The sequence below is a fragment of the Magallana gigas genome, chromosome 4 (assembly GCF_963853765.1).
Source record: "Magallana gigas chromosome 4, xbMagGiga1.1, whole genome shotgun sequence".
Lineage (NCBI taxonomy): Eukaryota > Metazoa > Mollusca > Bivalvia > Ostreida > Ostreidae > Magallana > Magallana gigas.
Genome location: NC_088856.1, coordinates 21,822,167 through 21,836,009, shown reverse-complemented (window position 1 = coordinate 21,836,009; position 13,843 = coordinate 21,822,167). Strand labels below are relative to the sequence as shown.

At 33.6% G+C, this 13,843-nt stretch overlaps 1 protein-coding gene across 1 annotated transcript in view; it reads left to right on the top strand.

Annotated features, from left to right (window-relative positions):
* Positions 1–2,480: 2,480 nt before the first annotated feature.
* Positions 2,481–13,843, top strand: part of LOC136275023 (uncharacterized) — a 42,656-nt gene continuing 31,293 nt past the window's right edge. Inside the window, exon 1 of the mRNA XM_066083272.1 lies at positions 2,481–3,006. Coding sequence (XP_065939344.1) covers positions 2,781–3,006 — 226 coding nt within the window. The 5' untranslated portion in view covers positions 2,481–2,780. The remainder of the gene's footprint in view (positions 3,007–13,843) is intronic.

Here is a 13,843-nt window from a genome sequence, read left to right as displayed (position 1 = left end):
GTTAGCTGTAATTTGTGTGGAAGCATTGTCATGTAGTGTAGATTCAAAGTTTTTACATTATAATGAATATATTGACTAAATCTTTAAAATCTTCTATTCAGAAACCATTAGGTCAGGAAAGTAGGCCACATTAAAGGGTTCAGTTGTACAAAGGAAAACATTTTAATTATTCACAAAAAATGAAATGTTGTTATATATGCTTCATTTATATGCAAGCATTTATGTATAATGCTGATTCTTTAAAATTGTTTAAACTTTGGACCCTGGACGTTTCAGGTTCAGAGTTTGATGTAGGTTTATATCCTGTATATAAAAAATTTTAAGGGTCTTTTTGAGAACTGCAATGCTGAATGTGATATGACTACAGTGCTGCTATCGTGAAAGTTGACAAAACTATCCTATCCTATCCTATATCCTGTATCCTGCATCCTATCCTGCAAATAAGCTCTATCCTATCCTATCCTATCCCATACTTTCAAAATATAGGAATGCAAGTTAAATGAAACGAAATTTAAGAAAAAATGATTTTATCAATTAATGTAGTACTCAAAATGAATAATTAAATCTTAAAACCGAATATTCATCGAGCGGGATAATTTACTTACCTGTGCTACGGTAAAATTAAATCGTACGCGGGATGGACACAATAACGTAAACAAACAGGTAAATGATTCGATTTTTGATTTAATCATATTTATGCATACAAAACAGATAGATAACTTCGATGCACTTATTGAGGAACTGTTCAGTCACATATTTTTATCAAATTATTTTCTTATCACATATAACTGAGCGTAATTCTCGTTATTCGAGCGATTCCTTCGGCGATAAATGTAAACACGATCTGGAAATAAATAATTTCTTTAGGACGTTTATATCGTTTATAGTTAAACCACTCGGAGTTATTTTTAAAGTATAAATTCTTAAACATTTATAGCTAGCTAACATTTATTAATTCGATATGTTCAGGTTAATATCGGACAGAAATATGCGTCCCTGTTACATGTATTGGGCATCGAAGAAATTATGTGAAACGTGAAGCAATGTCTGTTTCTTGTATACATGTTTATCTTTTAAAATGCCAAATTGGTCGTTTATAAATTCAAGCTTTGATTAATTTGTAGACTTTAAATGAAGTAAATACAGAAATCTATTTCTGACGTTGTCAAATGTTGCATCGAGTTCTCGCAGTAACTCCGTACTTGCGTACGAATTGACAAAGATGTAGCGCCGACATTTTAGCGCGCATTGATGTTAAGCACCGCGTTCTTGATATAATAATTATTCTTAAATGGTTTAACTTGTAAAACGTATTAAATTCACATTGAAAATACATTGTTTAGCCAATTTTCGTTTCGCAAAATTACTCTGAAATTTATACTTGAATCTGATTGGCTACAGGATGCAGGATAGGATAGGATAGGATAGGATAGAACTTAACTTTTATATTTCTATCATGTATCGTGCATCCTGCATCCTATCCTATCCTATCCTTGTCAACTTTCAGGATAGCAGCACTGTATAAAGTCATCAGGTTAGAAAAGGGACCTGATTATAAATATACGAATAGCCATGTGGAAACAGATTTTTTTGTATAGGATCTACATGTATTACATCACACTGTCCAGATGTTTTGTATTGTTACTCCATGAAACTGATTTTATCATACCTATTGTTGCTCAGGTGAGCAATGTGGCTCGTGGGCCTCTTGTTTATTTTAAGCAAAAATGAATGTAAGTTTTTTTTTAATTAAAAAAACAAACCGTCGTTTTATTTACAGTTTAAGGGGGAATAAATGTTCATTTTCTGCTACTTCTTGACTACCGGGATCAAAGGACTATATTTGGTAAGGTTTAATATCTGCCCCCAATTTTAACCAATTTTTAGATAGTATTTTATAAAAATAAAATTTCCATAAATAATGTGTACAAAGGATGCTTATCACTTTTATATTGATTTTAGTCGTCATTACTCATTCGTTATTTATCTATGGCGTCACCTATGGCAAGCCTGCGCTCGATGTTTCCTAGTCAAAAAGCCATCATAAAACACCCATATTTTGCTTTATCAAAGTGAAACCAACTTCATGAAGTCATTTCTACATTATGACGTCACTGTGGCGATAACTTTTTACACACTAATTTTCAATATGATTTCTACTATCTGCAAGTTTTTAAAAAGTTCTACAAAAAACGTTTGGGGCAAAAAATGCATAATATCCAAAATAGCCCTTTTTACTCCTGAGATTGCTACTTAATTGTTTTTACTCAATAGTTTTACATAGGAACATATAGAGTAAATCTTTAAAAAAACTTCTTCCCATGAACTCATGAGCCAGGGATGCTATTAGGCCAGGAAAGCTCAAATTAAAGTGGAAGCATCCTCAGGTAGTTTAGATTCAAAGTTGTGAAAATCATGACCCCGGGGGTAGGGTGGGGCGGGTACGGGATGTTTTGCACCTATACCTGTTTTGCGCTGAGATGGTTCGCACCTCGATGTTTCGCACCTCCCTCGGAAAAGCGTTCGAATACATTCTTAATCTTTATGAAACATATACATGTAAATGTGAAGTATTTACGAAATAAAAATACTTAAGGGTTTTTTTAAAAATATTTTTTTAAGTGTCTGTATATGGCACAATATATTCAATTAACAGATTAATTAATGTTATAATTACTAGAACAGTAATACCAGCGATAATTCGAAGACCATGCTAATTTTTCTCTGAAATCACACCACAATTAGTTCATTTAATTATTTGTACAACTAATTAAGTCATTATGAATTATCAAGGTGTTCACAGCTTCATTAAGCAGCTCCTGGCATTGCCATTCCTCCCATGGAATCACGTTGAGGATGTCTTCCGAGTGATGGAGGAACGAGCCCCAGCCAACCTCCAGCCACTCACGCAGTACGTCAGGGACCAGTGGATCCAAAATCCAGTTTTCCCCATCCGCTCCTGGAGTGTCTACCAGTTCGCCATCAGAACGAACAATGACGTAGAAGGTTATTAAATAAAATAAAGAGAATTTCGCGTATACTAGATATTTGATTTGACATTAGTATGTAATGAGTAAACATTGAGTATGAATCGATATGATTATTAAGGTCTTCCGTTACAACGGAAGACCTTCTAGTGATTGTAATGTTTTTTATTATTATTATTATTATTATTTTTTTCCCAGTTTTTGTCCACAAGATATCTCAAAGATGGCTGGATAGATTTACTTGAAATTTTCAGGATTGATAGAAAATGATCATATCTCTAGGCGTTTTTTTCATTTTGTCAAAATTCATTTCCTGTCGTTCGTTTCCTGTCCCGCGACAAAAAGCTTGTCACATCGAGATCTCAGAAACGATAAAGATTTGAACATCCAAACTTTGAGGGATGATAGACCTATAGTTGTAGATGTGTTTAAACATTTTTGTTTTGTTCGGCGTAACTTCCGGTCGTCACCGGAAGCTCTTCAAATTTTTTTGTTTTTACGTATTTAATTTATTTTCCATAGAATAAAGATATTACTATAGATCCTTATATATGTCATCTATACAATGTTGAATAAACAAAAAAATTCTACTTCCGGTGAGATATCTCGATTATCTCAGGAAGCTTTTTTAAAACATATTTTGTACCCGCAAGTTCTCAGGTACTGTACGTGATCAAGACACGAAACTTTTACTAAACATAGACATTTGAATGAAGATGTGTTTAAACAGTTTCATTTTGTCTTCCGTCACTTCCGGTCCACACCGGAAGAGTTCAAACAAATCAAACTGTTTATCCGTTAAACTGTTTTAATTTGATAGTTTTAGCTACTTCGTTGAATAATAATGTAAAAGAGGAAAGTAACAAGATATAAAAAATTTAAATTTCATTAAGCACTTCCGTTTGTCCGTTTCCTGTCCCGAGACAAAAAACCTTATATCGACGAGATCTCAAAAACGGTAACGGCTTCAACAACCAAACTTTGTAGCATTATAGACCTATGTATGGACACGGGTTAGCACTATTTTATTTCATCCGGCGTAACTTCCGGTCTTCACAGGAAGTACACCCAATTTTGATATTTTTAAAAATATTTTGGTTATTTAGCATTGAAGTAACATTTTAGCTATAGAAATACAAAAAGTCATCTACACATGGTAAAAAAAAGTTCTACTTCCGGTGAGACATCTCATATATCTCATATATCTCAGATAGCCTTCTTTTTTAAAAACAAAGAATAAATAAGATCTCAGAACTATGATAGATCAAGACACAAAACTTATATATATTATGTTCATTTCCTGTTTACAAGATAATTGGATTTCTTGTGCAGATTAACACATGAGGAACGGAAGACCTTTTTGTTGCTATCGCAACAAGAGTCTAGTTCATTTCTTATAATTAAGGTCTTCCGTTTCCAACGGAAGACCTTATAGTGATTGTAAGGTTTTTTATTAAGGTCTTCCGTTTTCCAACGGAAGACCTTATTGTTTTCGTTCGGTTTCTTTTTCCCTATTATTATTATTTTTTTTTTCTTACAAAATTTGTGCAGGCGATTTCTCGGAAATGGCTGAACCGATTTTCGTGAAACTTTCAAGTCTAATAGATATTAGACCGAACTTAATATACATTTTTTTATTTTGATGACGTCATTTCCGTTCTTGAGAAAATGACGTTTTAGCGATTTTCAGAGGGTCGGCTTGTCCAGGGATCTCCTCCTAAACGGTAAAAGATATTAAGTTCAAACTTTCAGGGATTGTAGACAAGAGATTGTAGATGTGCAATTTGGCATTTATATTTGTCATGCTCAAAAGGCGTTAAAGCTCGCCCGGTCCCGAAAATTGAGACTAAAAAAACGTTGTAATTTTTCATGGTTTTCTTAGTTTATCTCTTTTATGAAAAATATTTTGTGAACACATGTAATGCAAATAAAGTTAATATTTACAAGACCTTTCATTTGATATCAAGAAAAAGGGGCTGGCCCCTAAAATTAGGGAACCAAAGGGCTCTAAAGTCTTTAATCTGTACCCCTTTACTGAGAGATATTTTGTGAAATGTTATAGAAGCAAATATGTTTATCTACCAGTTCTGTATCCAAGCAATGTAATGATTTTGTCATGTATTACGTAATTAAGGGTTTTTAGGGGCCAAAAGTCCAAAATTCGATCACCCATATCTCAGAAAGGAAAAATATGTTGTTATGCAACACAGAAGAAAAGTTGTTCAAATTATTGTTCTTAACAATATGCAACCTTCAAAATTTTGTTAAACGGCCCCTATAAGTAGATAAGTGATCAGCCCCTAAAACCTTCTTTCTCATATATCTCCAGAATGGTAACAAATTTCTAAACACTTTTTGAACAAAATTTGTTTAGAATTAAATGACCTTTCATTTGATATCAAGAAAAAGGGGCTGGCCCCTCAAATAAGGGGACCAAAGGGCTCTAAAGTCTTTAATCTGTAGCCCTTTACTGAGAGATATTTTGTGAAAGGTTATAAAAGCAAATATGTTTATCTTACAGTTATGTATCCAAGCAATGAAATGATTTTGTCATGTATTACGTAATTAAAGGTTTTTAGGAACCAAAAGTCCAAAATTTTGATCACCCATATCTCAGAAATGAAAAATATTTTGAAATGCAATACCGAAGAAAAGTTGTTCAAAAAGATGTTCTTAACCATATGCAATCTTCAAAATTTCGCCAAACGGACCCTATAAGGAGATAACGGATCGGCCCCTTAAGCCTTCTTTCTCATATATCTCCAGAACAGTAACGAATTTTTAAACACTTGTTGACAAAATGTTTTCAGAATTAAATGTCCTTTAATTTGATTCCAAGAAAAAGGGGCTGGCCCCTTAAATTAGGGGATCAAAGGGCTCTAAATTTTTTTTATCTATAGCCCTTTAATGAGAGCCATTTTGTGAAAGGTTATTAATGCTAGATTAGGTATAATACGTTTCTATATCCTAACAATATAATGATTTTCTCTTGCGTTACCCAAATAGGGTTTTTAGGGACCAGATGTAAACAAAATTATTCTTTTCAATCTTGATTGAAGGAAATGCAAGCATTGAAAAAAGCAATATAATAGAACTTATAAAAAGCGATGCAATGAAGCATATGTACTTCACTCCTTTTTCCATATCATGTTTTGTTGTTGAAAATCAAAGTCGATGATGTCATATTTTCTTCTAAAAATCGGACGGAAGACCTCCTCGTTGCTCGCAACGAGATCGTGTCTAGTTAAGGTCTTCCGTTTCCAACGGAAGACCTTATAGTGATTGTAATTAAGGTCTTCCGTTTCCAACGGAAGACCTTATTGTTTTCGTTCGGTTTCTTTTTCCCTATTCTTTTTTTTTCTTACATATTTTGTGCAGACGATTTCTCAGAAAATACTCGGTCGATCAACATGAAACTTTCAGATCTGATAGATATTGCTCCGAACCTTATTGGAAATTTTTTTTAATGATGACGTCACTTCCGGTTTTGAGATATTAACAATTCAACGATTTTTATAGGGTCGGCCTGTCCACGAAGGTTCTCATAAACTAAAAAAGATATTGAGTTCAAAATTTCAGGAATGATAGTCCAAAGAATGTAGATTTGCAATAGGGCATTTATAATTATTCAGCGCAAAAAGCGCCGAAGCTCGGTTGGGCTCCAAAAATGAGATAAAAAAGCGTTGTGATTTTGCATGGTTTTCTTAATTTATCTTTTTTTTCGGAAATATTTTGTTAAGACATGTAGAACAAAAAAGATTTATGTTTAAAAGATCTTTTATTTAACATCAAGAAAAAGGGGCTGGCCCCTCAAATTAGGGACGTAGAGTTCTTGAAAGTATTAGCTCTATAACTCAAAAGCGGTTAAGATTTCAATATGGCTGTCGCTGCAAAATATGTTCATTATGATCTTATTAATGTCGTAACAATAATATTTTGTTCGTGTATTGCGTAATGTGAGTGCAAAAAGCTAAACTTGTTACCATGTTTTTGTGTTTTATTTGGCAAATAAACGGGATATTTGTGCGTATAACTGACATAAAGGATACCACTTTACATACGGAAAGTGTATAAACATTGTAGTTATTTTCTAGTGAAACACATTATGGATAAAAGAACTGCTTCTATGTAATGCATTTGAGTCACATTTAAAATTCAGCTGAATTCCGAGCTGTGTATGTGAACAATTACGTATCCGATCCCTTGCCCGCGGCCGAGGAAATAGGTCGCGGCTGGACTAGCAAACTGTCTGCCGTTATCTAATACACAAGATTTGCGTCTTTCTATAATGCACACATGGGTTTTATTTATGTAGCTGCAAACTCAAAAATTCCGATTTTAATGATTTTAAAAGTAAATCCTTTACCTACTACCATAGACAAGTGTACTAGCTTGCGTTTGGAAAGTGTTTAAACAGTTTAATTTTTTTCTAGGGAAACACATTATGGGTAAAAGAATTGCTTCTATACAATGAGTCGCATTTAAAATCTAGCTAGCTGTATTCCGGGCTTCATGTATGTAAACAATTATACGTATCCGATCCTTGCCAGCGGCCGAGGAAATGGGTCGAGGCTGGACTAGCGAGTGGTTTACCGTTATCCAATGCTCAAGATATGCACCTTGCTGTAATGCACACACGGGTTTATTTATGTTGCTGCAAACACAAAGAATTCAGATTTTAACGAAATAAAAGAGTAAATGAAAAAGGATTGTACCATTACCTACAAAGTATTGCTGTTTTGCTCTGGTAATTCAAAAACAAAATAGAAAGTATGACTGTCATTGAAAAAGGGCGTTCTTTGTGATCTTGTCTATGTCATGAAATAGTTTTTTTGTTGGAAAATAAAATTCAGTTATCAAACTGCAAACATTTCAAACCCACCACGTTGAGTGTACAATTTCATAACACGGCCGAGGAGATGCCGCGCTAGTGGACAGCCGATTCGCTGTAGGACTCATGCTTCTCGTGTTTATACGTTATCACACATTCCAATGTTCATTGATTCGCTGTTATTTTCATTTCCAATTATATTGGTTAACGATGCATCAAACCATTGGTTTAAATCATAGCTCGTATAATAAAGGAAAAAGCTGCCATCAATGAATATAATACGTTTTACAGTCGTACGATTTGAAATGTAAATAAATTCATTTGTGTCCGTATGTGACATTTTGCTGCTGAGAATTAAATGCATTACACTACCAATTTCAACAAAATATAGGCGATATTCACATAAATATCTGTAATCAATGATAATTTGATACTTCATTTGGCTTACAAAATATTATAATATTTTATGTGTTATGAGAGAGAGAGAGAGAGAGAGAGAGAGAGAGAGAGAGAGAGAGAGAGAGAGAGAGAGAGAGAGAGAGAGAGAGAGAGAGTTAAGCAGAATGTAGTAAGTAAAAGTTGAAATATACCGGTATTTAAAAAGAGTTCGAGATAAGGCACCTTAAGAAGTACAATGTTACATGCTTGCGGTAGGTACGGGCACAATAAAAATAACTATTTTTCAACAAGCTGAAGTTTTATTTATTCGGGCCGTAAAATAATAAGGGTCACAATATTGGTATAACCTCTTCTCAATGGTAGTCAGATTCATTAAAAAGCAAACTCATTGCTGAATTTATTCATTTATTTTTTTTTTTTTTGATTTTGAAAGAATATGTGAGTTAAAATTTTTTTATTTACGTGTACATTCATTGTAAAAGTTTTGATTGTATTCGAACAGTTGAAGATCGAGTAGCAAACACATGGTTAAAAATACTACTTAGTAATTAATTGTCTAATACAAATCGAATTGGCTTTAAAATTTGCATATTCAAGCACACTTAAATAGTTGATACATAAATTATATATATTTATATTAATTAAAACGTCTGTATGCTGTATTATGTATTTGCTGTCTGATTAGGACTGTTTTTCTCCCAAAAGAAGCGCTCTGCAATCGCGTAAAAAACGTTCTGTAAAATAGTACTTCACTCCTATTTCCATATCATGTTTTGTTGTCAAAAATTAAAGTCGATGACGTCATTTCACCTTCTAAAAATCTGACGGAAGACCTCCTCGTTGCTCGCAACGAGATCGTGTCTAGTGTTTTTTATTATTTTTTTTTTCCTTTTTTTGTCCACAAGATTTCTCAGAGATGGCTGGACAGATTTTTGTGAAATTTTCTGGAATGAAAGATAATGATAATATCTCGAGGCGTTTTTTTCATTTTGTCTAAAATCATTTCCGGTCGTCCGTTTCCTGTCCCCCGTTGAAAAAGCTTGTCACCTCGAGATCTCAGAATCGGTAAAGACTTGAGCATCCAAACTTTGTGGGATGATAGACCTGTGTATGTAGATGTGTTTAAACTATTTTGTTTTGTTCGTCGTAACTTTCGATCGTCTCCGGAAGCACTTAAAAATAATAACTTTTACGCATTAAATTCCTTTTCCATAAAATTAATATATAAGTATAAATCTATACATAAGTTATGTATGCGATGTTATATTAACAAAAATTTTCTACTTCCGGTGAGATATCTCAAGTATCTCAGGTAGCTTGTTTGAAACACATTTTGTACCAAAGAGATCTCAGAAACTATTAATGATCAAGCCCAAAAACTTTCATGGATGGTAGACATTTGATTGAAGATGTGTTTAACCGGTTTCATTTTTTCTTCCGTCACTTCCGGTCCACACAGGAAGAGTTCAAAAAAATCGAACTGTTTATCAGTTTAACTTTTTTCCATTGATATTTGTAGTGTGCTGGATGAGAAATAAAGTACAAAGGACAAGTATACAAGAAATATTAAATACAATTTAGATTGAGCACTTCCGTTTGTCCGTTTCCTGTCCCGCGTTGAAAAAGCTTGTATCAACGAGATCTCAGAAACGGTAAAGACGTGAACATCCAAACTTTGTGGGATAATAGACCTGTGTATGTAGATGTGTTTAAACTATTTTGTTTTGTTCGTCGTAACTTCCGGTCGTCACCGGAAGCACTTCAAAAATAACTATTTTTTTGCATAAAATTCCTTTTCCATAAAATAAATACATAAGTATAAATCTATGCATAGGTTATCTATGCGATGTTAACTCAACAAAAAAATTCTACTTCCGGTGAGATATCTCAAATATCTCAGGTTGCTTTTTTGAAACACATTTTGTACAAACGAGATCTCAGAAACTATAAGTGATCAAAGCACAAAACTTTGATGGATGATAGACATTTGATTGAAAATGTGTTTAACCGGTTTCGTTCTTCCGTCACTTCCGGTCCACATTGGAAGAGTTCAAACAAATAAAGCTGTTTATCAGTTTTACTGTTTTCCTTTAATATTTGTTGTGAAGTCGATGAGAAATTAAGTAGAAAGGGCAAGTAAAAAAAAATATTAATTACAATTTACATTGAGCACTTCCGTTTGTCCGTTTCCTGTCCCGAGACAAAAAAACCTTTATTCCTGGAGATCTCAAAAACGGTAACGACTTGAACGATCAAACTTTGTGGGATGATAGACCTATGTATGTACATGTGTATACACTATTTTGTTTTCTTCGGCGTAACTTCCGGTCGTCACCGGAAGCACTTCAAAAATTTGTTTTATTCATTTTACATAAAATGAAAATATCAGTATACAATCTTACATATGTCATCTATATACAGTAAAACACGGTTATAGCGAACACGCTTATAATGAATTGACGCTTACAGCGAAGTGAATTTCATCCCCCAAGTCTCTTTTTCATGTTGTAAACTTGACGGATATAACGAATTAAGCTTATAACGAAGTTAAATTGGCCGTCCCTGGGACTTCGTTATAAGCGTGTTTTACTGTAATGTTAAATTGGCAAATAAAGTTTACTTCAGATGAGATATCTCAAATATCTCTATGTAGCTTTCCTTTTTACAAATTTGATGTCCGCGTGATTTTCGTCATTGTTAGTGATTGAGAGACGAATCTTTCATGATTGATAGAAATTTGAGTGGGGATGTGTTTAACGGGTTTAATTTTGTCAACTGTCACTTCCGGTTCTTACTGGAAGAGTTCAAACAAATCCTGTTTTGAACAAGTTTAACTGACTTTCTTGGAATTTCATCTAGCCTGATAAACAGTGATGTACATTAAGCAAATGTACGGGAAATACCAGCTTTTGTATTTATTAATCACTTTCGTTCGTCCGTTTCGGTCCCAAGACCAAAAATATTGTTTCAAAGAGATCTTAAATTTGGCAGAGACGTGAACAACCAAACTTTGAGGAAAGATTGACTTATGATTGTACAAATGGTTAACATTTTTGTTTAGATCGGCGTTACTTCCGGTCGTCACAGAAAGTACTTTAAAAATTGATTTCTTTTTCATTCTCGTTGTTTTACATGTAAGTAACGTCTGGATATATCATTCACAATAATTATCATATCCACTTTTTTTTCTATGTAAGAGAAGCAATGTCTTACAGTTAAATTGATACATGTATATCAAAACGGAAGACCTTTTTGTTGCTTTTGCAACAAGAGTCTAGTTAAGGTCTTCCGTTTCCAACGGAAGACCTTATAGTGATTGTAGTGTTTCTTATTATTATTAAGGTCTTCCGTTTCCAACGGAAGACCTTATAGTGATTGTAATGTTTCTTATTAAGGTCTTCCGTTTCCAACGGAAGACCTTATAGTGATTGTAATGTTTCTTATTATTATTAAGGTCTTCCGTTTCCAACGGAAGACCTTATAGTGATTGTTAGGTTTTTTCTTTCTTTCTTATTAAGGTCTTCCGTTTCCAACGGAAGACCTTATAGTGATTGTAAGGTTTTTTAAGGTCTTCCGTTACAACGGAAGACCTTCTAGTGATTGTAATGTTTTTTATTAAGGTCTTCCGTTTCCAACGGAAGACCTTATAGTGATTGTAATGTTTTTTATTATTATTATTATTTTTTTCCAAGTTTTTGTCCAGAAGATTTCTCAGAGATGACTGGATCGATTTATCTGAAATTTTCTAAAATGAAAGAGAATGACAATATCTCGAGACGATTTTTTGATTTATTCAAAAATCATTTCCGGTCGTCCGTTTCCTGTCCCGCGTTGAAAAAACTTGTATCAACGAGATCTCCAAAACGGCATAGACTTGAACATCAAAACTTTGTGGGATGATAGACCTATAGCTGTAGATGTGTTTAAACTAATTTATTTTGTTCGTCATAACTTCCGGTCGTCACCGGAAGCACTTAAAAAATAACTACTTTTTCGCATAAAATTCCTTTTCCATAAAATAAATAAATAAGTATAAATCTATGCATACGTTATCTATGCGATGTTAACTCAATAAAAAAATTCTACTTCCGGTGAGATATCTCAAATATCTCAGATAGCTTTTTTGAAACACATTTTGTACAAACGAGATCTCAAAAACTATAAGTCATGAAAGCACAAAACTTTCATGGATGATAGACATTTGATAGAAGATGTGTTTAACCGGTTTCGTTTTGTCTTCCGTCACTTCCGGTCCACACAGGAGGGGTTCAAACAAATCGAACTGTTTATCAGTTTAACTTTTTTCCATTGATATTTGTAGTGTGCTGGATGAGAAATGAAGTACAAAGGGCAAGTATACAAGAAATATTAAATACAATTAAGATTGAGCACTTCCGTTTGTCCATTTCCTGTCCCGCGTTGAAAAAGCTTGTATCAACGAGATCTCAAAAACGGTAAAGACTTGAACATCAAAACTTTGTGGGATGATAGACCCATAGCGGTAGATGTGTTCACACTTTTTTGTTTTGTTCGTCGTAACTTCTGGTCGTCACCGGTAGCACTTCAAAAATAACTTCTTTTACGCATAAAATTCCTTTTCCATAAAATAAATATATAAGTATAAATCTATGCATATGTTATCTATGCTATTTTAACTCAACAAAAAAATTCTACTTCCGGTGAGATATCTCAAATATCTCAGGTACCTTTTTTGAAACACATTTTGTACAAACGAGATCTCAGAGACTATAAGTGATCAAAGCACAAAACTTTCATGGATGATAGACATTTGATTGAAGATGTGTTTACTCGGTTTCGTTTTGTCTTCTGTCACTTCTGGTCCACACAGGAAGAGTTCAAACAAATAAAGCTGTTTATCAGTTTAACTGTTTTCCTTTGATATTTGTAGTGAAGTCGATGAAAAATTAAGTAGAAAGGGCAAATACAAAAAAATATTATTTACAATTTATATTGAGCACTTCCGTTTGTCCGTTTCCTGTCCCGAGACAAAAAAAACCTTGATTGCTGGAGATCTCAAAAACGGTAACGACTTGAACGATCAAACTTTGTGAGATGATAGACCTATGTATCTACATGTATATACACTATTTGGTTTTGTTCGGCGTAACTTCCGGTCGTCACCGGAAGCTCTTCAAAAATTTGTTTTATTCATTTTACATAAAATGAAAATATCAGTATACAATCTTACATATGTCATCTATATAATGTTAAATTGGCAAATAAATTTTACTTCCGGTGAGATATCTCAAATATCCCTATGTAGCTTTCCTTTTAACAAATTTGATGTCCGCGAGATTTTCGTCATTGTAAGTGATTGAGACATGAATCTTTCATGATTGATAGAATTTTGATTGGGGATGTGTTTAACGGGTTTAATTTTGTCAACTGTCACTTCCGGTTCTTACCGGAAGGGTTTAAACAAATCCTGTTTTTAACAAGTTTAACTGACTTTCTTGGAATTTCATCTAGCCTGATAAACAGTGATGTACATTAAGCAAATGCACGAGAAATGCCAGCTTTTGTTTTTATTAATCACTTTCGTTCGTCCGTTTCGGTCCCGAGACAAAAAATATTGTTTCAAAGAGATCTTAGATTTGGCAGAGCC